Source organism: Strigops habroptila, chromosome 13, assembly GCF_004027225.2.
Source record: "Strigops habroptila isolate Jane chromosome 13, bStrHab1.2.pri, whole genome shotgun sequence".
In the NCBI taxonomy this organism is placed as follows: Eukaryota; Metazoa; Chordata; class Aves; order Psittaciformes; family Psittacidae; genus Strigops; species Strigops habroptila.
The window spans coordinates 12174017-12198302 of NC_044289.2; the positions used below are offsets into that span (position 1 = coordinate 12174017).

At 54.2% G+C, this 24286-nt stretch overlaps 1 protein-coding gene across 3 annotated transcripts; it reads right to left on the reverse strand.

Moving 5' to 3' along the window:
• Positions 1 to 1185: 1185 nt before the first annotated feature.
• On the reverse strand, positions 1186 to 20447 carry TP53INP2 (tumor protein p53 inducible nuclear protein 2). Of its 3 annotated transcripts, none has more exons than XM_030503323.1 (4): positions 20301 to 20447; positions 13087 to 13410; positions 9279 to 9408; positions 1186 to 8393 (listed from the first exon to the last, which is right to left on the reverse strand). In XM_030503323.1, exons 2-4 carry the CDS (start codon positions 13208 to 13210, stop codon positions 8141 to 8143), a joined length of 507 nt encoding a protein of 168 aa, XP_030359183.1. In that variant the 5' UTR covers positions 13211 to 13410; positions 20301 to 20447; the 3' UTR covers positions 1186 to 8140. The 3 variants fall into 3 exon arrangements, with proteins under 3 accessions (XP_030359183.1, XP_030359181.1, XP_030359182.1); XM_030503321.1 differs by having other exon boundaries at positions 9279 to 9588; positions 20301 to 20432; XM_030503322.1 differs by lacking the exon at positions 20301 to 20447 and adding an exon at positions 20084 to 20136 and having other exon boundaries at positions 9279 to 9588.
• Positions 20448 to 24286: the final 3839 nt, after the last annotated feature.

The following is a 24286-nucleotide window of genomic DNA, read 5'->3' on the forward strand; positions in this document are numbered from 1 at the left end:
CGGGGAAAGTGTGGGGCTGGGACAAAGTCCACAAACCTGGAAAGTCATTTTCATAGGCAAGGTCCATGTACCAATAAACTGGGGAGGAGAGGGGATGTACTCCTGTTTGAGGAAAACACCACATTGGAGGAAGCAGATGGGCTTGAGGGCAGGGTCACTACAGGGACACATGGACCTTGGGAAAGGACAAATGCAAGATCCTACACCTGGGAAGGAGTCTTGGAAGGAGCTGCAGCCTCTTGTGCCCACTGGCAGTGACTGGCGGGGAGCAGCTCTGCAGCCCTCGAGGTGAGTGAGCTACCTCTGGCTTGGTGCAGGGATGGGGCTGCTGCACTGAAGTGTAGTCAGTGGGTGAGGGAGGTGATGGTTCCCCTTTCCTTGGCACTGGTTAGATCACATCTGGAACATTATCACCTGGTTCTCACCACCACCCCCTACACACACAATAAAGGTGTTGGTAACATAGAGGGGACACAGTAGAGGGTCACCAAGGTGGCCAGGGGCTGGCTGGCCAGAGAGAAGGTTGCTCATGGCTGTGTCTGCTCTCAGTTTGGGTATCTGCAAGGGTGGAGACTCCTCAAACGCATTGGGCAACCTGCTCCTCTGGTCAAACACCCTTGCAGTGAAAAAGTGTTTTCTTATGTTTAAGCAGAACTTCTTTTTTACTTCATTTTGTGCCTCTCATCCTGCCCCTGGGCTGAGAAGAGTCTTTGTACTCCCCCCATCAGGTATCAGCACATGTGGATGGGATTCCCCCTGAGCCTTCTCCAGCCCTCTCCTCGTCTGTCGGACACTCCAAGCCCTTAATCATCTTAGAGGCGTCTCTGCCTCTCAGTTATAAGGTGGGTGGTATCAGGCTGTTGTTTGTGTGCTTAGAGAAACAGCTCCACGCTGTTGGCATGCTGATGCTGTAGAGATTGGCTGATGCGGCACTCACCTTGCTCAGGGCCATCAGCACCTGCTTTAGCTCTTGCAATCATCTGCTGAGCTTCAGGGTTTGGTAATGAAGAGGAGGGGAAACAAATCCCCTCAAACAACTCAGTCCGCATGATCCCCTCCCCTTGATGTCAAAAGGCTCTTTTCCTACTGGCTTGTTTCTGATAATTACAGCTTCAAAAGCTTGTTTTAAAAACCAAAGCTTTTTGCAAACAGGTCTTTAGAGGAATTCACACAAAATTGTTTAAGTATATATATTTTTTTTATTTCTCGTGGTTTTTTCTTTATATTAGATTTTTTTTTTTCAGTCAAAAGACAGCATTACAACCTAACAACCAAAACCAGGTTACATACACACAGGCACACTACATAACGTATTCCAGGCAGTCGTGTCCTTCAGTCTGTTGACACACAGCAAATGTTTAAACAACGTCCTACGAGAAGTAGACACCCTTTCTCTACTAACCTTGCTTACACCGATTGAACACGTAACACACAAAAAAAAGGACAGATTTTGTTAGCTTCGAGTTTCGGACGAGGTTTCAGTCCTGCAGCAGAGGTGATGTAGAAAAACGTGGGGCTTCTGTTTCCTCTTTCAACATCCCGGTGTGGAAGTTGTCCCACTGTTGTAAGGCATTCAGCAGAGCACGGCTGATACAGAACTGCTGCGTGGGCATCTGCTTGATGGCGTGGGTCCTCTGCAGCACCCCAACAGGGTCAGCTGCGTGGCTGCTCTGCCCGGTGGGGCACAGGGCTGCGGCCGGGGGCGATCACATTCTCCAATGCATGTTAGGGAGGGCTTAAGGCAACCTCTTCCAACCAAATAGCACCTTTTCTGACCAAATAGCACTTTCTTCTTCTTTCTCTTGAAAGGAAACACTGGCTGTTGAACACGCTCTCTCCTGGCCAAGTGCTGGTGCTCGTACTGCTCACTCTCCACGCACAAACCAGTGGGGGACTGGGGTTTAGGCTGAGCTTTCCAAAGCTGCCTAAGAGATTTAGCATCTGAAATGCTTTTTAGCTAAAACAACAAAAGAAGCTCAGTGCTTTTTAGGGCATTAATTTTGCCAGGCTTCTCTGAAAAGCCCAGTGTCTACCTTTAAAACAACGTAGAAACACAGAAATACTGAAAACTGACTCCCCAGTCATCTCTTGCATAGGACTTTTAACTATAGTTCACTGGTTTATTCAAGTTCTGCAGTTGTGTTAAAAAAAAGGATGAGAAACCATGACAAAGGGTGAAAGGCACATGTACAGTCAGTCCAGCATGGGGATGGATGAGGCGCGTGGAGGAGTTTTACAAGCAGAATACCTCGGGTTTATACATACAACTAAAATATTGCAGTGCTCAGTGGCTCTGTACAGGTATATTTATGAGACAAGAGAAAATATGACTATTTCATTGTTACACCTTGTGCTATTCCCTCATCCCTACATTTCCCAAAGCATAATTGTGTTGATACGAAGCTGAGGATAAGATTTCAATGAGACTTGGGCACAAGCTGCTCCCAGCTTCCCTGATGTGGATACGTGAGGTGAATGTGAAAGAGTGGAGAAACTCTGGGCTCCCCTGTGCAACCCATTTTTAAGCTACACTTAAAATTCACTGTGCCACTTTCCCACCTCTATTTGCAAGGAATGAAACCTTCTTCTCACAAAAGTGCTAGAACATACAGGGGTGGAAGGCAGAGGGATTTTTGTGGTTAGCTGTGACAGAGCCAACGCTTCGTGCAGTGTTTTCGTACACCAGGGCATGTCGTAGCATCCCTCCAACAGAGCTTTGCACTTGCTGTGGGTTTGGGGCTGGAAAAGCACCCCCCTAAACCAGCCCTGGAGGTATTAGCTCCGAGCGAGTGTAATGGGGGGACACTTCTGTGTCACCTCTCTCTAAACAAGAACTTTAAAACAGACTACACCTAAGAGCCATCTCTGTTATCAATCATCGGAGCTGCTCATCTTGGGGGGGTGAGAACTGAGCCCTTCAGGATGCCGGGAAATTATTCATGACATCAACATTGTATTGAGCAGATCTGAGAGAAATGGGAGGAGATGGAAGCTCCTTGAAGAAGACAAGCCCTGAGGTGACCAACCCTACTCAATGCCCTTTAATGTTCCTGGCTGGTCTCCTGGTATGGAGATGCTGCAGGTGTGTTGGGTATCGACAATCCCCAGTGGCCAGAGAGTCACCATGGCACCAGCATCTTTTAAGCCCAGACACTGAGGGAAGACTCATGGATCACCCCTTCCCCAGCTCAGGGGAGCAGGGCTCGGCGCTGCCTCTGGCAGGCAGCAACAGGCAGATGCTGAGAACCATTTTTCTTGGCTTGACGTGTCCCATTGCTTTTTACAGCTCGTTTTCTAATTATTACATGGTTTAGTCTTTGAGGACTTGCTTGTTTTTCAATAAATTCACCTGGAATTTAATTTCTGCTTTATGCGGGGCACTGGAAGTGATGTTTATCCTACACAGGAAGACTTGAAGCTGTGTCATTCAAGTCTAGAACCTCACTGGAGTATTTTTTCATCTATTTTTTCATTCTGACTGGTATGATAATAGAACTAATGAGGGTTTTTTTCCCCAGTGGGGCTGGATGGAAGAGGAAAAGATATCAGCAAGATGTAAATTTAAATAATCTCTTGATTAGAAACATGCTAAAGGAAGAGTGAAGATTCCCACGGCAGTGATCTCTGGGATGGGCCACATGTTTATGTTATCCATGATGCAGAAGAAACGCTGACTCCCATGGAAAGACTTTGCTTCCTTCAGATGGAGCTTTTACAGCAGAGCCTTTTGGAAAGCGCATTTGTGGGTGCAAGTTTCAGAGGTGACCAGGACTTTTGCCCCACTGCCCCTGGCAGCTCTCCCCGGCCTTGCAGAGCCAAAGGTTGGTGGAAGGACTTTGCTGTGGCTGATGTGGCTGCCCATGAGGTGTCCCCATCAGCACCACGCAGGGAGCTGCCAGGAGCTGGGTCACATAAGGTACGGGTGTTCAGATGTGTCCTGGCGTGGTCTGGTGTTCATCTCGAGAGGTGGAACTTCTCCAGGAGAGCTGCTCCTCCTGGTCCTGTCCTGATGGCTGGGGCAGCCTCAACACTCACTTCGAGGGGTTCATCCATTGGACTGGGATGTAGGCAAACTGCCCTGCCCTCTACTGAGTGAAGACCACTGAGACCCAGATTCCTCGTGCCCTGCTTGAAGAAGATCCCCATGGGGACTTTGAGTGCTGGAAAGGATCTTTTCATCATAGGGGTCTGCTGCCTCACAAGCTCCAGGCAGTGCTGCCGCAGCCTGCCTGCAGTTTCCCCATGTCCCAAAGCCTGCCCATCCATGCTGCTGCTCGCTGTGATACCAGCATGTGGCTGGGAAGCTGCTGCCAGGCCCAGGACAGATTCACCCAGGTCTCTCCAGGGGGGAATTCTTCCTTTTTTCTTTATGCTTTCATTGCAAGAAATACAGACATTTCCTCCCACAAATCTGCCTCTGACCTGCACCAGCATTTCTCCACATGATGGCTCAGACGGCTTCTCCCATCTCAGCTGCCTTCTGATCCCAGGGTCACGGTGGAGCCAGGCCAGCTGTGGCTGATGCAGAAAGCACGGCTTCACTTCGCTTCCCAAATCCTCGGGGGCTTACTGCTTAAAATCCATACGTGATTTTTCACAAACAAATGCAAGGAAGGACCAGCCACATTCCAGCAGCTTTAAGGTGAATATTTGGGACATGGGCTGCTGCTCAGGGATAGTTCCACCACAAGTGGCCACAGCTCCTTTTCCACACAGACACTATGTCAGAACATCAAACCCTGCAGCTCTCCCAACACACAGCACCCTGAGCAGCTTCACACCAACACGTGCTGCCAAAGGCTCCGGCTGCATCCCCGCAGCATCCTTCAGGACCACACAGCCAAAGGCCTCACAGACAGAAACAAACCCCACATCCGAACAGAGAAACCCATAAAGAACACATTGTTATAGACCCCAGCACATTTGTTTGTCCCTGAGTCCATGCTGTAGTTTCCCCCTCTGCAAGTCAAGAAAAGCAAGCAAGACTCATCCTAGCTGTTCAAGCAGGACACCAGCCCAAGGGCTTCCCTGCCAGCCAGCACCGTGTTTGCTTCACCTTCCCGTTGGGAGCATCACACAGCTAGTCACAAACTGAAAATACTGGGTGCAAAAAAACCCCAACGAACCCCTAAAAAACTAAACCCCACACCCCAAAGCAGCCCTCCGAACACCCACACTGTGTCGTGAAGTATCTACACATGCACACATGTGCACACACAGAAGAAGTTCTCAGTTTTTAAGCACCTTTCATTTGTTTTAAGATTTGAGGAGACTCGTAACCTCAGTGTAAAGGGGGTTTCTTGCTCTGGCAACACTGGGCAGGAGATTTGGTATCAGGCCAGGCCTTGTGCTCACTGTTGGGCAGGAGAGGAGCATTGCAGAACTTCTGCAAAGCGCAGGATGAACACACCTTTGCCACAGCATAAGAAGGGTTGGTCACTGGTGGATCGACAGTCACTTTGCAGGGGGTTGATAGGTGATTACTAGATGTTAATATACAAGCAAGCGTGCCAACAACAGGGGGGAGTCTCAGGACATGCTGTGGTAAGTGCACTCCATTGACCTCCTGGATGCTGAATTAACCTCTTCATGAAAACATTATTAATAATTTATTAATCCTATATAAACATACTCTTGATATAAAGTGTGGTAACAGTTCTGCTCCATGTCCTGGGCTGGCTGGGCATGGCGTGATGGAAGATGTCTCAGACTGGCACAGGAAGAAGAAAAGGGAAGAAAACAGTTTGCATTTGCTTCTGAAAACCAGGATGGAATAACAGCATCGGCCGTTTGAAATGGGTGCTGGGGCCACGACTGTGCTGATCCCCCGGGACCACGGCCGAGGGGTTCTGGCTCACAACAGATGAGCAGGATGCAGGGGAGGGTTTCCATGAGGGGGTTCTTCTACTGGGGTACCAGTGGGCACGGGAAGGCCTGGTAGGACAGACCTGGCAGGATCCAGCCAGCCTTGCTGCCCCCCAGCCCTGGAGCTGCAGAGGGGGTGATGGTGTCACAACCAGTCTCTGGGGTCAGAGCGCTTCAGAAGGACTGGTGGCATCTCAGATGCAATGGAGAGCGGGCTGGGAGGCAGGTCACTGCTTGGCTTGTCCACATCTTGATGTACGTTTGGGCTAGGGAAAAGATGCTTCCTCTAAAGCTGCTGCCTGATGATCACAGAGCGTATCACCAGTGATGCAGGAAGGAGCAGCAGGGGAAGGCAGCACCTCATCCTGACAGCTTGGGCTCAGCCCCTGCATGTCTTCACAAGCACCTATGCCAGCATCCACGCCCCCAGTTCATACCAGGCATCAATTCAAGGGGGGAAAAAGGCCTTTAATGTGAAGCCCAGGAAGCCAAAGGATGTAAACGTTCCCCTCGAGTCCAGGAGTCATCAGTCCGATGGGAAGACACCAGAAACAGGACGATCTCCAGCGTGGTCTTAGGCTCAACGGTGAGGGCTGGTGGCTGTGGCTGCAGCCCAAGCTCCCAGGCACAGAGCTGGGGCTGGTGCTCCTAAAAGGGTTCATTTTAGTTTTAATCTCATTAAAAAGTGAATAAATATCAGCTGTCTGAGGTTGGGCTCACCATGATCCCTTCAACCTCGGTCCAAAGCTGATATTGAGGGATATAACATGGTGAATGGAAGAAACTCGTGTGAAATCAGCATTTTTTGGGGATGGGTAAGGGGGTGAGGGGTATTTCTTGTCTCAGAGGGTGGGAAGCCAGGCTGTGAGGTGGCTGTGAGCAGGACGGATGGCCAGAGCTTCCCCAGCACATGGGGGTACAAAACCAGTCCCTAAAGGGAGGGAGTTGGGAGGAAACAACAAATTTCTGCTGGGTTTGGAGCCATCTCAGCTGGTGCTGGAGCCGGTGAAAAGTCTGGACCGTGTTGTTTGAAGGGCAGAATGAGTCCATCATGGGGAGGGGAGGGATTTGCATTACAAACCAGTGCTGCTCACAACGGAATTTGTCCATTCGCAGGAAAGGATGCAATTTTTAGTCAGGGGGAAAGACGTTCCCATCACAGCTCCACTGCAGCAACCCTCTTGCCTGGCCCCACTGCCAGGGCCTGCTCCTTCCTGTCCCTTTGCAGATGCTCCCAGGTCCACCTTCACCCTTACTTCAGCCTCTTCCCTCTGGCCTCTTCTTCATCATCCCTTCACCACCAGCTTCAACGTGCTTTTGCCACCTTGGGGAAGCTGCACAGGTCCCTGCCTCGATCCCCTCCCAGGGATTGAGCAGCCGATGCTCCTTGGCTTAAACGGCTCCTCTTCCAAGTATATAGAAATACAGGGAAATACACCCATACATATGTATGTTTAGAGCTGTGGCTCGGGCAGATGAGCGGCTCCAGGAGGAAGGGGCTCACTAGGACGAGGCACCCAGCAGCTCGGCAGGACCACCAGCCATGGTGATGCTCCCACTGGCCCTGGGCTGGATGCCCGCCCCGCAGCGGGCTCAGGTGAGGCGCTGGGACGGTGCTTTGGTTCCTGAGATTGCTTTAAGGTTGTCTTTAAAAAAACACCATGAGGCACCACGAGCTGCCGGATGACCCTGCCACCAAGGGTTCCACCAGCTCTTCCCCACGACAAGGACCAGCAGCGGGGTCTTATCACTGTAAAAACATAGGTAAGAAGTGGAGGAGGGAGCAGGGTATTTGCTGGTTTTGGCAGGGAGGAAGCATTATTTAGTGTCATTGATGAGATTTTCCTAAAGAATCCCAATTCTTTTTGCTTCATTGCTCTTTTCATGGTGTCTCTGCTTGTGACATCCCAGTCTGGCTATACGTGGAGTCATGACGTCTGGAAGAAAGGCACTGATGTCACAGGTTCATCAGGACAAACAGGCTTCGACGCACGTTTCCCAACCAGGGGGAATCTCACCAGGAATACCCAATTCCCATGTGAAGGCTGGCATGGCTGCGAGGTGGAGAGGACAACCCGGCCCTCCATGCTGGAGCTGCTGGCCTGGCCGGCGTTGTGGGTGAAGGGCGAGGGGAGGAGGATGAGGAAGATGCTGAGTGGAGGCCTGGGTGTGCAGGGGGGTGTGTGTGAGGGTACGGAGTGGAACCGCAGCCCGGCCGCACCGCGGTGTGTCGGTGGCGGTGCCGGGCAGCGGCGGCGCGGGCGTCCCGGCGAGGTCAGTAGTTGCAGTGGCGCTGGCAGGGCTGGTGGACGAAGGTGCCGACGTGCTGCTTGGTGCGGCGCAGCGGGCGCTGGCAGGCGCGGTTCTGCCGCTGCAGCGCCTTCTGGCTCAGCCGGTGCTTCTCGGCCAGCTGCTTGGCCCGCTGCACCCGCCGCGCCTGACCCACCTTCTCCAGGATGGCAGCCTTCACCGAGAGGGACCTGCTGTGGTGCGGCACGTGCCGCTCCAGCCGCGGCTCCGGCACCTCCCTGTGCAGAGAGACGTGGTCAATGGCACCCGGTGCTTGCTCACCCCGGCATTGATGCTCCAACCCCCTCCCCATTGCACACCAGGATGGACACAGCCGCCTCCCGCCCCAGGCAGGATACTTGGGATAAATCACCAGGACACCACGAGGAATGGGACCATCCATCCCCACTATCCTCACAGTGGCTAATTCCCCTAAGCCAAACAATTTCTAAGTCCCCGTTTCCATCCCGCTTGTGACCCATTTGGTTCTCCCAGCCCTTTTCTACCCCCCTTTCTGCACCCTCCCGCGTTGAGGTTACTCAGAAGCTCTTGAGATCAAGCTGTGGCCCTCAGAGAGACTGTGCAAAGAGAGAAGTCCTGGAGGAAAGGTGCCCCCAAGCTTGGTGGAGGTTCACCCCAAATTATCCCTCCTCCCATGTCCCAGTGAGGGGGTTCTAGGGGAGATACTGGAGGTTTGGGGAGCAGTGGGGTCCCCACAGCACAGTGGAACCGCACACTCACTGGCAGCATCACGGCCAACGCAGCATCAGCACAGGCGGCCATGCCAGGAGACCCTGCTCAGGGCAGGGGAGGGGGACACAGCCCCTCTCCACTGGAGCACAGTGATAAGCTCATGATCCACCACCCACAGCCATCTCCCCATGGCACTGAGGCCCCCTTAGAGTATTTCGGGGCACAGAGGCTGCCATCCTCGCACAGAGACACCCTGATAGGCATGCAGGGTGTTCCGTAAGGTGGGACATAGGGACACTGAGGTCGCCCACAGCCCCATTCCATCTGTGGGCAAAACACTCCTGATCATACACAGTGATGTGGGATGCCAGGACTGACCATCCACCCCTGGGGCCAGCATCCCCCAGTGAGCACCCTCAAGCTATACTCACTCAGCAGCATCATCCTCAGGGCCCTCCCCATCCACCTCGAGGGTGCTGGTGACATAGACAGACATGCTGGGGTGCTCGATGAGCAGGTCCTCCATGGGGCTGCTCCCCACGCCGTCGGGGCCGGGCCCCTCTGCAGTAAAACAGGGGGGAGGGGTGACAAACCAACTCTCGTCCATCAAGCAGGGACCGGCTGGAGCCGGGGAAGCGGCCGGTGGTGGTGACGGACCGGGGGGAGCCGGGCGGGATCGCGCCGAGCACCCGGTGCCGCCAGCACCCACTCGCCGGGCTGCGCCGGGGCGGGCACGGCTGCCTGGGGGTGGCGGGGGTGCAGAGCCATGCGGGGCACAGCGGGGACACACACACATACCATGTACAGTGGGGAGGGGAGGGGGGAGAGAAAGGGGCATCGTTAGTGCAAGAGACACCCCACCGCCATCACCACCGCTACGGACGGGCATGGTGTTGATGGAACTCATGGGGAGGGAGACACCAGTAGTGCCCCCATTGCACCCCAACCGGCACCCTCTGCACCGGGGCAGCTGCTGGTGCTGTGGGATACGGCTTTGCAATGGAAATCATGGAATCACAGACTGGTTTGGGTTGGAAAGGACCTTGACGTTCATCCAGTTCCAACCCCCTGCCACGGGCAGGGACACCTTCCACTAGAGCAGGTTGCTCCAAGCCCCTGTGTCCAACCTGGCCTTGAACACTGCCAGCGATGGGGCAGCCACAGCTTCTCTGGGCACCCTGTGCCAGCGCCTCAGCACCCTCACAGGGAAGAACTTCTTACTAATATCCAGTCTAAATCTCCCCTCTTTCACCTTCAAGTCTTTACCCCTTGTCCTGTCACTATACGCCTTTATAAAAACTCTCTCTCCAGATTTCTTGGAGAAATGGTTCTGTTTAGCCAGTTTAACAAAAAACTGGGGGAAATCAGCAGGGTTTCCTGCAGCAATTTTTTTCTCCCTTCTCAAAATGAAGGAAGAAATTCAGCCAGCAAGAAACGCTGCTTTTGCCTGTTCTTATGGCACTGGAACCAGGCTGTGCCACCAGGGAGGAACACTGGCCTGCCTGCACTCAGGAACACCACCCAGCACTTTGCAAACATGGAAACCAAGCACACACACAGGAAAAAACAGTTCACACCTTTTTTTCTGGGAGGAAACAGGGGAATACATTCTTCAGCAAAGGTTCTCGCCACACCTTCAGCTTCAGTCCATTAGGGGCCAAATTTGAAGTGGTTGATCCAGGAGCTTCCCTTCCTCACCTCCGCCTGGCAAAAGCACTTGAGCTGGTTCTTTTCTGGGCTGTCTGTGCTCGGAATTACTGGTTGCGTTATGGGAAGGGAGCCTGCGCCTAATGTTGGGCTCATGAGGGTATCCAGACCTGTTCCCAGCCTCAACAGGGGAATTCAAGGAACATGGTCTCGGAGTGGGGCGGGGATGTGGTGTAGTATATCTATGGACACATATGACCCTGCAGCTAGGTGAGGGTGCAGGAGAAATCAGAGGTCAATCATAGGATCATTGAATGGTTTGGTTTGGAAAGGACCTTAAGATCATCCAGTTCCATGGGCAGGGACACATTCCACTAGACCAGGTTGCTCCAAGTCCTGTCCAACCTGCCAGGGATGGGGCAGCCACAGCTTCTCTGGGCAATGAATGTGTTCTTGCAGTGGAGAAACACAGCACATGAAGCACGGGGCTGGCATTCGCCACCCGCATGTCCCCGGCTCCTCCCGCAGACGATGATGCCCCAGCCCAGAGCTTAGGGCAGGCCACAATTAGCCTTGCGAACACGAGAGCATCTTTCCTCAGGTCAGTGGATATCAAGCTATTAATAGTTGCTGACATGCCAGGCTGGAGATTATTTTTCAGCCTGGAGACAGCCATTGAGCCCAGCTATAGCATTCCTGGTCCCGCAGTGCTCCTGCAACAGGGGAGCAGGGGACCCTGCACAGCTGAACCCTGCCCCTGCCATCCCTGGCAACCCATCCCCATCCTTTGCCAAGGCAGGTTTCAATGTCACAAGGAATATTTTGGGATCCTGAAATCCCTGGGTTACTTGCAGCCGTACTGCTAAGCACTGGGAAATGGTCTTTGCTGTGTCTCTGGGTGCTAAGCAGAGCCAGGCTGGGTGATGAGGCAAGAGGAGCATCCAAAATACTCCTTGGATCTCTGGTTAATTCAGGAGCATTTTGCAACATGTGGCTCAAAGACCTGGCTGAGAGGAATGAGTTTGGAGGCTCCTTAGGCTGGGAGGGAGCCAGGCTGAGATGCTTGTCAGCTGCAGTGGTTCAAAGGTGAAGGATGGGGGCTGGAGCCAGCGGGTTTGGTTTGTAAAGTGCTTTGCATAACTCCAGCCTCAGAAATAGGGCTGAAATAAATCAGTCCTTCACCAGCCAGGGAATGCTACAGGGAAAAGGCAGCGGCAGGGCCGGTGGGGATTAGCAGTGGGGTGGCACGTCCCAGGCAGTCACACTGCTGAACGGAGGCTCTGCACTGACAGCGTGGCAGCTTGGTTGGGAAAGAGAAGAGAGCCTTTCGTCCCAGAGCCATCCTGCTGGGCTGGCTGCAGTCTCGGACCCTGGGGATCAGGGCACAGCCCAGCTTTCTCTGTCTAGGGAAACTCCTGGCTCCTTCTGGCACGCTTTGGGCATGCTGCAGCCATTGCCAGCTGGCCCAGGCATGTGGCAGCTGCGTGTGAGTGGTTCCAGGGACCTCATTCCAACCATCCTTCTCCTGTGTCACCGCTGTGACCCCCCCAGGGCAGCCCAGAGGACAGGGAATCCTCCATGGCTGCCCGTGCCCACACCACCCATCCACCTCCACCAGCCATCCCAGCAGGCTCAGGGCTGTCCCTGTCCCCCATCCCACGCTTGCCCGTGCTCCGGTCCCCTCTCCAGCTCACTGAATGGGGGAAAAACCCTGACAAATGGCTCATGTCATGAAAACCAGCTCTGCTCAGCGAGCAGGGGACAGGAGCATCTGGGAGAACAGATGCCTGCAAGAGGGAGGACAAAACCCTTCTCCTAAACCTTCAGGACACATTTGCGGTCCCCTGGGCTGGGGCACCACAACTAACCAGAGGCTGCAAAAGCAGACTGTGGCCATTGAGGAGCTCCTGCAGAGGCAGGCTTCTTTGTCTAAATTTGCTGCTTGATTTGCAAGCAAAAGGTCATAAAATCATCATTGCACTTGGTTGAGTCATCAACCCTACAATAGAAATGCCAAGGTCTTAATAGAGCTGGAAAAGCTCTGCACACGAGGTTTTTGATCTGCTTGGTTGGTGTCAAAGGGGACTCAGTGTGGTTGTTGCCATCCCTGGGAACAGGGAGCCTCCGGGACCTTGCGCCAGACATCCCTTGTCTGAGTACTGTTGGCATGGGCACTGGGAATGATTTGGGAAGATAAGCCCTTTGGAGTTGAGATTTGCTACTCCGATGGACTCAAATAACCCAAACGCGGCCAGGTTGCCACAGCACATCCTCAGCTGGGGCCCCATGGCCCCCACCAGCACCCAGGGATCAGGGTTTTCCTCTGGGAACAGGGTCCCAGTTTGATTTTGGCACAGGCACTGCAAGGAGAAGCTGAGCCCAGCTCCCCATGGCAAAGTGCTGCCCACAGCAACAGGTCAGGAGCTGCTGCAGCAACCATGGGGCTGGTCGACCATGGGAAGAGGGATGAACAAACAGAGCTGAGCACACGTGGTGGAAGCTCCTCTGCTGTCATCTCCAAAGGTTTTCCCAGCTCCAGAGAGCCAAGGTGCAGCAGAGGCTATGGAAGCCAGTCCCCACTGTTTTTCTTACCTGCAAGGTCAATTATGAGCCAGCCATCCTCCTCCTCCTCCTCCTCGACAAAGGGTTTGGGCTCCTCAAGGCCTTCTGGAGTGCTGCTGTCACTGAAGAAGAGGCTGGTGAGACGCTGAAACATGGTGGGGAGCGGTCCCGTAGGATGGACGGTGAGTTAGAGCTCCTGCTCAGGTGTGGAGATGGGAGCAATGGGCAGAGAGGGTTAAAAGCACTCGAGGTCTCAGTGGTGGCAGAGATACTTTGCTGCTACTGAAATCGTAGCTGAGTTAAACGGTGCGTAGTGCAATTCTGAGGTTCTTCACTTGGCTTCAGTGCAAAGGCCTGTAAAAGGGAAAGGAAAAGGAACAATGCATTTGGAGTGGTTGGCAGTGTGGCCATGCTGCATCCCGTGGGCTCAGATGGGCTGGAGAGGATGGCTGAAGGGGTGGGTGCCTGCGCCCCACACTGAGCCCCACATCATGTCCCCTTCCCAGGGGACCCATCTGCTGGAGCTGGCAGGGGCAGAGCCAAACACTGCCCCACAGTCAGGCTGGGACCTGCCTCCCCTGGCATTGAGTGTGGCTGGTGGCACTAAGCTTTGCCGTTAGGGCAGGGCAAAGGGTGCGATGCTGCTGTCCTACCTGAGGACAGGCACCAAGAACTGTCCCAAACTGCCCCATCAACCCCCAATGGTCTCCTTGAGCTGGGTCCCAAGAAGCCTTTGCTAGCATTTTGCTTGAGCCCTGTCTGTGCCAATACCTGCCTGAGGTTGGTTTAATTTTGAAAGTCATTACTGTTATTGATGCTCTGTGTGCGTGTGTGTGTATCTGCAGGGATGCGCTTCCAATGCATCTGTGTTTCACTGCCCCCTGTAAGCCCCAAAAGATGACACTGCCACATGTGTCATCACTGCTCCTTTACAAGGACCTTGGATGGAGCCATGGGACAAAGCACTTGGCTATGGGCTGTGCCTCAGGGAGCGTACAGGAGTGTGCAGGAGCAAGCGTGCCGACCCCTCGCTGTGGGGCAGGGTGAGGACAGCATTATCCCAGCCCTGCTCCATCTATACTCATCACTGGTTTATCCCTGGGGAAACACATTCCTGCCCAGCTCAGGGGGAGGTTTGCACTCACTAATTTTATTAGTGACTGCAGAGCTCTCAGGGAGGCGCAGACAGGCAGCAGCCGCAGGGTGCAGAGCGTTATTTGTGCAGAGAAAATGCTTTTTGTTCCAGACACATTAAAGGGCATTAAAATGCCATCAAGAGCCAGATGCAGGGAGAGGGCAGAGCTGCGTGCTGCCTTGCCTGGCACACGCCCTGTGGACGCATTTAGAGGGCAAAACCCCTGTCATGGCTCTGTCAACCAAAGCGGTGTAGAGCCTGCAAGTGGCCCTGGATCCTGGTAAAATCCCAACTGATCTGGGCAACATGGAAGGGGAAGAGTGCAGGGAGGTGCAGGGCAGACCACATGGCTCCAGCTGTGCCCAGTTCCAGATCCTAGTGCTCAGGGATCCCCACTCTCTGCGGGATGGCAGCCCCGTGTTGCCATGGTTCATCCTTCCACTCCTCGCACCCTGCACTCAGATCCAAGCTGGGTCCTGCTGGGATGTTGTATTCAAAATGGGCTTGGCTGAAACTCACAGAGCCCTCACCACAACGAGGGTTCCCTGCTCTGTGTCCTATGCAGGTTCCTGGCTTCCCCTGGAAGCACCAAGTGGAGGGTTTGTGGGCACTGAGATGTGGCAGAGTCATTTCCTCTGTATGCAGTGGGAGCAGCAGGCTCAGCTAAGGCAGCTCTCACCTCCTGGCCTCCATCACCACCACATCTGTAGCAAAGCCATGGCCTTTCTGTTATCCTCCAGCACACTCAAGGATGAAATTATCCAGAACTCCCCTTTCGTGGAGTAATAAAGTGTACTAATACAAGATAGGGAAACAACATGAAGAGGGGCTGACATTCAGCTGGGCAACAAATGGAAACTGGCCCATTGGGCTCTCTTGTGTGCTCTGTGCTGAACACAGCAGGGATTTCCCTCCCATGGGATCCATGTGTACATCCATCCTCCTCAGGGCCAGGCTGGCAAAGACCAGCCGGGGCAGCCCTGAAGGCTGCATTACCTGCCAGTTCTCTGCCTGCAGTCTGAAATCTGGCATCTGCATGGAGCAGTTGCCTACTTAGTAGCTGTCATGTAATATTATATTAATACATTTATTAAATATCTAATTGTGGCAGAAACCCCATTGCTCCAGGTACCTGCTGGTGATGTCTCAGGGCTGCCTGCTCTTTGCTTATCCCCAGGCAGGAGGGAGAGGGGCAGGAAGCACCCAGCAGCCCACAGCAGGCAGAGGGGAGCCCCAGTCCCCTGAGACCACCATGGCCCTGTCCCAGTGCAAGGCCAGGAGCGGGTTCCTGCATTTTCCAAGCTGGAGCAGCTCTGCCTGCAGCATTCCCAGGCCAGCAGAAGTGCAGAGCCAAAGCTGACCCCAGTGTCACCATGCAGCTCCTCAGGGTGACACACCAGGGTGAAGGGCGCTGGGGACAGCATGGCACCCTGTGCTGGCACACAGGGGACAGGAGGAGGCTGTGGCCCCAGCCTGGCTGCAAGTGGAATGCCACTCAGAGAAGCACCCAAGCAGCTACTACAGGCCAAGGTCTGAACTAGGTGGAGATTTCTCCTGTTGCCTCAGCAAAGCCAGCCCAGAATGAGCTTGCTGCTGTTCTGCTGGCTCAGCACACACAGCCCTGCTGAAGCTCCCTGCCCGGATGGTACCCAAGCGCTCCCCTCCACTCTGCTTGGCTTGGCAACCCCCCAGCAAGGAGTTCATCCTCGAGTGAGTTCAAAGCCAAAAGAGAAATTACACAGTCAGAACGGAGAGCAGAAAACCTCTCATCTTTATTTCATTAAAATGTGACACAGCTTTCACTGGACAGGAGCAAAGCTGTTCTCCCCCTTTGCTCCCCTGGGAGCAGCACTGATCCCCCCAGCACCCACCTGCTTAGAGACTAGTCCCCCCAACAATCACAGGGTGCATCAAGAGGAATGTCTGGAGCTGAAGTGTCTGGACTCCACAGGTACCCACCCTAACCTGAAGACAACTGTCCTGAAGACATAAGACACAGCAGATATTATTAGTTTCAATTGTCCCATCTCCCATATTTCATTTCATTTTCCTTATCTCTCTAATTAAAGGTCCTGGGATAACCACACTCCCCTCATGATAATGGGCTGTCAGGGGCCAACCTGCTCCAGAGCAAACCCACAGCGTGCCAGGAGGGCTGGGATGAAGGGAAGGGGGCTCCCAGGAAGCTGTGATCACTTCAGGGACAGTAGAGAAGAGCTTAAAGCTTCCCCAAGAGCCAAAGTTGAGTTGGATCATTTTAAAGGATCATTCCCCAAAGAATTTAAACAAGTCACCAGCTATCCCCCTCCCCGTGCCAGGGAATGTAGGCATGGGGGTCTATGCTCTACTGGGCTAGGTGGGCAGGGCAGAGCTTGCAGAATCATCCCCTTGGATGAAGCAAGCCTGCCTCACCCCATAAGCTCCCACTGCCTAAGGGACACTGTGATTCTACACAGGTCAGTTTGCTGGTAAAACCTGTGAGAGCAACCATGGGTTGGTGGCGGCGTGGACAGGGCTGGCAAAGCCAGGGTGCTGCACAGTGATCCTCATGGAATAGCTGCCCAGGGCTGCTTGGCCAGACTGTGCCTTGGCCGGAGCAGGAGCTGGGCAGAGGGACAGACAATGCCAGCAGACAGGCCTCGTGGGGAGAGCAAAGGCTTCCCGGGAGCTGGAGCAGCTCTGCCAGGACTGGCTCCGGCAGTGCTTGGGCAAAGCCTTCAGGGTCAAACCTGCAGGTGGAGGCAGGAGCCAGATCCTGGCAAGTGAGGACCAAAATGAGCTTCAGTCCTCACCGTCACTTTATCCTGTCTGCTCTGGAATCCTCGGCAGCACCGAGTTAAAGGGGCAGGATCAAGCTCTTAATCGCCAAGATGCACCTTCAGCAAGTTTGTGAAGGACACTAAGCTGAGCGGTGCAGCAACCAGAGGGACAGGATGCCACCCAGAGGGACCTTGGTAAGCTGGAGAAGTGGCCCCCTCCCAGGCCACTGCCAGCACAAGGTGACACTCACTTGAGGACAAAGGAGTTTCTTAATCAAATTTATCAGAATCCCTCCAGAAAGACCAACAGCCTTTTAAAACTAGCCAGAGGGTATTAAATATTAGAAGTAGGAGTAAGGAAATCATAATGCATTGAGTTATTTTCTCCCCCCTTCAGAAACCTCGACACAATAATTAGTTTTCTGAGTCACCACCACTACAAATAACCCCAGGAGCTAAGAATAGGCAAAAGGCTCGGCAGGATGTGCCAGGAGCTTGCCGGGGCAGGAGCCACAGCTTTGCAGGACTGGCAGCTCCCAAAAGTCACTGGCTGCAAGAACAACAGCAACTCCGCTTGGAAATGGCAACAGGCTCCCTGAAACTTTCCATAAATACGTGGTGGCGGGAGGGATGCTGCTGACAAGTGGCAGGAGCAGGTCCTTCCTTGGCAGGGCTAAGAATACCCCAACACAGTCATCCCGGTAGGCGTTGGAGGTAGAAATCAGGTGCCTTCCTCCAGCCCACTTGGGAAACGTAATTTTCAACTCATTTTACCTAAATTAGACAAATGTTTCACAGGCTGCTCTCACAGAATCCTAAACCTGGCACAAAGCAAAGGAGAAGGGGGTCTGGCAGCTCCACAGGCTGCTCATCACCCCAAAAATGACCAGTGAAGCATCCCTGTGCTGTCCTCCATCCATCCCCATCAAAGAAGGGACCAGAGGTGGCAGGGGCCTGCCCAGGACAGTTCAGCAAGGCTGGATTAATGCATTTGGTCACTCAACAACTGCACTACAGCTCCTGCTGATCCTATTGCCTCACCAGCAGCCTCATTCACGGGGTTCCCTGGGGAAGTTGCTGCTGGCACGGACAGACTGAGTCCAGCAAATCAGAGTTGATCTACAGCCAAAAGCCTCTTGCACCACAGAGCAGGGAAGTGGAGGGGGGAGAAGGCAGCAAGTAGTTAGAAAATCCCCCAAAAAAAACTCTTTATCATGAGGCTCTTCTCATCAATAGCAGATAAAGCCAGCACCTGAAGGGCTTTCCTCGGCCAGTCCAGGAGCTCAGCATGGACTGGAGTCCCCATGTGCCCCCACCTGAAGGAAGGGGACTTGGGGGTCTTTTCCTGATGCTGGTGTTCCCAAGTGCACCAGCTCCCTTGTGTAACTGCTGCCGGAAGGTCCTTGCCCCAAGGACAAACCCAACCTCCTGCTATTTGATGTCGTCACACAGAACCGTGGAAAATCTGGCAGCGGCTGCAGGATCTGAGCAACCAGGACACTTTTATGAGCTGTCCTATGAGATTTTAGGAGTTTCCCCTTTGGGACGCTCTAGGCAAAACATCTCGAGGACCATGCGCATCGAAAGGGGAGCAGCCCCAACATTACACCCTCCATAAGCCTCAGAAGGCTGAATGCTAACTGCCAACTTGGACTTTGATCCTGCAGGAGCCCCAAGCTCCCCACCAGCTCCTCCTGAGCCTGCCCAGGGCCACGTGTGCACCGGGGTGAGACTTGCCTGTGCAGGGCTCGTGGTGCAGCTCGTACTTAAAAGCTCTTGGATAAGAATTCACATCTCAGGTTTTTCCAGTCCTGCTACGAGCAGTTATCAGTTTATCCTCATATTATGTTTTCCCTTTTGTGTTCAGCCAGATAAGCACTGATTTGATACAACGGGTTCCTAATGGTGACAGCAAGCTACAGCACAAAGCCTTTGTCTTTTGGTATGGATATTTTCTTTGGAGGAAGGAATGCGAATATAAAAGGAAAGATTTATTTTAGAGCAACAAGAGTTGTCCTTGGCACTTTGCAGACTAAGCCCAGTGAGAAAGAAGGTACAGAAGGTCCTGTACTGAGGCCCAGCACCTGTTTGTGGGATGGTTTCCTACCCCAGCAAAGCCTTGGCCAAATCAGTGGCAGCCCCTTGGCACCCACCCAGGCCAATCCTCATGGGTGCCACTGTCAGCAGCGGGTGTTGCTGGTCCCAAGATTGGGAATTTAAGCCAGTATTTTGGGTGCCAGAGCCTTTGTTCAGGCTCCCTGGCAGGGCTGTAGCTCCCCTGAACACACGAGACATAAAAAGACATAGGTATAAAAACATTACAAAAGCAATAACACCCTTTTTAGCATGTTTCTACAGTTACACTCCACAGAGTCCAAGTTTCTGAGCTGACCAGACCAGAGCAGGTTTACTGCCCAAGGCCGTCGAGGCTCACCCAAGCCACTGAGTTCCTAAGGCGAGAGGCACAAAATCCATATGGAAGTTGAGCTTTTAGGACTTCCAACGTTTTTGAGCTATCCCAAAGCAGGTGCACTTTGAGCAGGAACATTAGCTGCTCTGCGTGGTACCCGATGTACTCGGCACCCCAGGGCACAGTGCCGCAACAAAGCGCGCGGTGTGGGATTTACAGGGGGAATCGGGATGGGAAGATGGAGGTAAATGGACGACACAGCTGGAGGGATTTCTACGTTACCGGCGTTCCGTATCACACATTCCCTGTTCAAAAAGCCCCGTTTTCAGCCCAAACAGCCCCTAACAACCACGGGGAGAGCGCACACGTTTGCTGCTCGCCCGGGGAAAGCTCCAGCCGAGACTCGCGGGGCGATACCGGCCGAGCAGCTGCGGGACACCGGGGGGGACGGGACACCGGGATGGGATGGGGGGGAACGGACACCGAGGGGGGAACGGACACTGGGTGGGGGGGTGGAACAGACTACGGACCCCGGGAAAGGGGTGGGGGGGAAGGACACGTCGCCACTAACCCCCACACCCGCCCCAAACCGCGGGGTCACGGCGGGACAGCGCGCCCGGAACGCGGGGGAAGAGCGGGGGGGGGCAGCCTTATGACGTCTCAATGTCATATGCAAATGAGCCATACGTCACTCTACCGGAGCCAATGGGAGCGGAGACCAACCTCGAATCTTAATCCGGTGATGAAGAAACAAACAACGGGCGCGGGGGGGGGGAACGGGCCAACGACACCTTCACCTTCCCCCCCCCTCGACACCGGTCCCGGTCCCCGTGTCGTCCCCCCCGCGGAACGCATCGTGTCGGAGCGGCTCCGAGCCCCGCCCGCCGCTGGTCCCCCCCCCACCCCGCACCGCACAAGCCCCGGTCGCTGTGAGACTCACCCTGCCCGTGGCGGCACCGCGGCGGGGAGCGGCGGGAGGCGCGGAGGTGATGCCGGTGCCGGTGCCGATCGCGCGGTTCTGCCGAGCGCCCGCCGCTCCCCCGCACAAATCGGGACCTTCCGACAGCTGATCGTGACGTAACAAAGCGGCCCGCCCGCCGCCGGCCAAGGGGCCAATAGGAGGCAGCGACGGGAGGGCGGGGTCGGCGGGGAATGAGGGCACCGCCCACCGGAGCGCGGGGTCCCGTGGCGGGGCTTGGGGGGGGGTCAGAGCCGGACCGGGTCGCGCCGGGGCAAGGACAGGGAGCGGCTCCAATGCGGGTCCGCGTCCGGATGCGGGTGCCCGCGGCTGAACCCCGCGGGAAGGGCCGGGCCGTCCCCCGGGACGAGCGGGGACAGCCGGGCTCCGGAGCCGGGATGCGGCGGGAGCGGAGGGAGAGCGGCCGGAAGGGCCTGGCCGGTGCCAGCGCCTTTGCCTGTGCCTATGTCAGTGCCTTGTGTCAGTGCCTGTATCAGTGCCAGTGTCTTTGCCAGTGCCAGCGCTGCAGCCTTCAAGATGCTCGGCAAAACTCACCCTCACCCCCAGCACGGGCTGACCATGGGACCAAGGTTTGGTTTGATGCCGTGCCAAGCTTGTCACACAGCAGGAAACTGTCAGTTTAAAGATAGAACATTTATTAAAACAGTCATGAATAGAGCAGTTTGCGTGTCTGAGTCAGGCATGGTACAGTTAGGACTCATCTGGCATCGCAGGTGAGAATTCCCCATCGCAAATTCACAAGAGGCAGAATTTAATTGAGTCTTATTCAAGCCGCAGTCACAAATTAAATAACACTTAGTCTTCTGTAATTGAAGGATCTTGCAGAAGGGTGTAAATCATCTCAGGAGGAGAGCTGCCACCCGTCAGAGCTCCTACCCCACTTTGCTGGGAGGGGAGCAGAAACCCATGAAGCTTGAAATGCTTCTGAGCAGAAAATCTACTCGTTTGGATGTCCATGGAGGCTTTTCCAGGCAGCTACGGCAGTTTCAACAATGCCCCACAGAGCTGGAGGTGCTTGGCACTACTCGGTGGAGGCATAGTCAGGAGACTCCCAGAAGTTATGGTGTAGCTCAAGCTTGACCCCCAGCCAGGTCCCTGCTTGAAGGCATCAGCTTATGCTGCTGCTGGGGTTTCATTTTGCTGCTTTTGTTAGTACTTGTTTCGCATGAAGTGATCACAACATGTCTCATCCTGGCTGCAGCAGGAGTGCAGAAATGAACCTTTAATCCTACTGCTGTACAAGAGTGGGTGTAAATAAATGCACCACAATAAATCTTGCCAGGGTTAAACTTATCCCAGGGTAAATTGTCCTGTTTGCACTGCCATGTCCCCTAAAGGGCTGATTTAACGGGATGACTCTCTCTGCCCATCAGGATGGGAAATGCTTTGGTCTCTGCTGCACCCTGCCCTGCTCTTTAACTGCAATAAAAGGGAGGCAGCCCCCTCCCAGGGCGGTTTTTAGCCACACTGATTTATTGCCGGGGGGAAGCTGCTGCACACACGGTAATGTGGAGGAGAGAGCTTTGCACCGCCCGGGGTGGTCAGCAGAGGTTGCTGGTAGCTGCTGGGGCTGGCACTGGGTGCTGCGGGCAGTGGGCTCAGGCAGTGGTTGGCAGTTGTGCCTCTGTGGCAGAAGGAAATGACTTTAATCTCACCAGCGCAGGGCACAGTGACAGGAAGCTGTGGTCACCCAGCCCTCCTATGCCTATGAGCCTGCAGTGACCGAGCTGCCACCCTGGGCTGGGGTCCACATCACTCTGCCTTCTGGCTGTGCTGCTGGGGTACCAGGGAGAGCCTTCGGTCTGCAAGGACAGCAGCATCTGCCACACTGAAGAAGGGAAAGGAAACCAGAGCAACTTCTCTGCAGCACCCCGGGGTAGGATGCGGGGACACGCACCCCAACAAAGGGATTGGCCTGGCTTTGACTCTTGGTGGTTGCTGAGGAGAGTCACGCTGCAGTGAGCTGACCTGCGTGTCCCGATGGCTGCACGAGCCAGCAGCTGACTGCACATCACCTGCCCCCAGGTAATGGAGAGTTAGCTGGAGCCTCAGTATGTCACGGCATGAGTCTGCACCCACAGCGGCCTCGGGCTCTGCTGCTCAGCACTCTGTGTATTTGGGTGACTGTTGAAAATGGGATGGTGATCACGTTGGGTTCTGTTTCACCTCAGAGGTTTTGGGAAGCACTGCTGATAGCTCCTGGCAAAGCGCAGGGCCGGCATGGAACGCACGTGCTCCATTTCACCCAACACATGGCATGCAAATCAATCAGGACTCTCATTATTTATCTGCCCTTTATTAAAAATAAGGGTGTTGGATCCAGCTACCCAAAACTTCTGAAAAAATAAGAGATTAGGAAATAACAGTATGACTGGTTCTCTGCAAAGCCCTCCAAGAACATGTCACCAGCATTTGGGTTGGACTGAGCAAGGGTGTCCCAGGGCATCCCTCCAGCCCAAGCTGTCTGGTCCAGTTTTCCTGCAGGTCCCCAGGGCCACCTTGCTGTATCCTGAGCAGAAGCTGGTCCTTGCATCCTGTCACAAGTTTTTCCCCAAGCCCAGGGAGCACTACCTCAGCCATTGCTCCTGGTGATGCTCCAGTCACACAGGTAACTGCTGAGCCATGAAGAAGCTTTTCACAGCCGTGGGCCTGCATGTCCTGGGGGTATGGGTCAGCAGCAGCTGAAATCTTCACAGTGCCTTCAGGCCACAATACATTTGAGCCACGTGGCTCGATGCCATAGTGTGAGTTGTGTGCTCGTGCTGGGGCTGGGAAGAGCAGTTAGTGAGGAAGTATGTGTGCGATGAATGGAGACAGTCCTTAAACACATTCTCTGCACGAAACTATAGAGAACAGGAAAACAAAATGAGTAGAAGCTGCTCTTTCTCCTTCTCCAAAAGGACACCCTGTCCTGGCCACCCCTTTCTACTACGAGCCCTCAGGGCACTGACTCCAGGATGTGGGGATGTGCCCAGAAACCCTGACACCCATCCAGCCCCAGTGAAGTGGGCTGGGAGGTGCCACCAATAACCCACATCTCTGGGTGTCTGCTATGCCTCAGCTCCTCAGGCTGTTCTTTTCATGCTGCCATCCCTTGGGATGGATTTGCCTGGGAGCTCCTGCCTGAAGTTGGTTTTCTGTGTCCTAGATCAAGAAAACGCAACATACGCTGGTTTACATCATTAAAAATCCTCATTGCTGTCCTTGTGAGCAGCTCTGGTGGTGACACTGGGGACAGGAGGTGTGTGCTGTGGGTGTCAGCTCTAGCTCTACTCATTCTTCTCAAAATTCACTCAAACTGGTCAAAACTACCAGTCCCTGAGAAATTTCAGTGGTGTCTCTCTGGGGTTTAGCCAGAGGAAGGTCCATCAGTAAACGGTTGTCAGCATGATCTCTCCTGTCACCCTGCTCTCCCAGGGATGCCCAAGGATGGATGCTGATCATGCCCACGGGGCAACCACAGCCCTCCAGCCCCAGGAAGCCTCCTTGTGCCACTAACAGATGCCCACAGCCTGCATGGCACCCGAGGGTGCAGGGGAAAGCCAGGGTCCTGGCTCACCAGCCTTCCCCAGCGGCTCTGCCCCAGGAGCAGGCAGCAGGCAGGCTTCAACCCAGAGGAACTGCCCATCACCTGAGATGGGGATGGTCCATCACAAGAGAGCTGCAGCCTCAGGCCTGGGATTTGCCAGAGGCTCTGAGCGTGGCTTTCCAGCAGTGAAGGAGCATGGAGGAGTTTACCTACAGCAAATAACCCTGAGGTCACTCCAAGAATGACCGCAGCCAGGAGGTGACCTCACTTGAAAGAAATCCACGTGTTCTATTTACACTTGCCTGACAAAAGGACCCATTTTCCACAGATGAATGTGGTGCAGTCGTTTTGTATTTCCTACAAAAAAATGGACTTGCTTCTATATTTAGAATTTGGGTCACCAGCAGCTTTCTGCCAG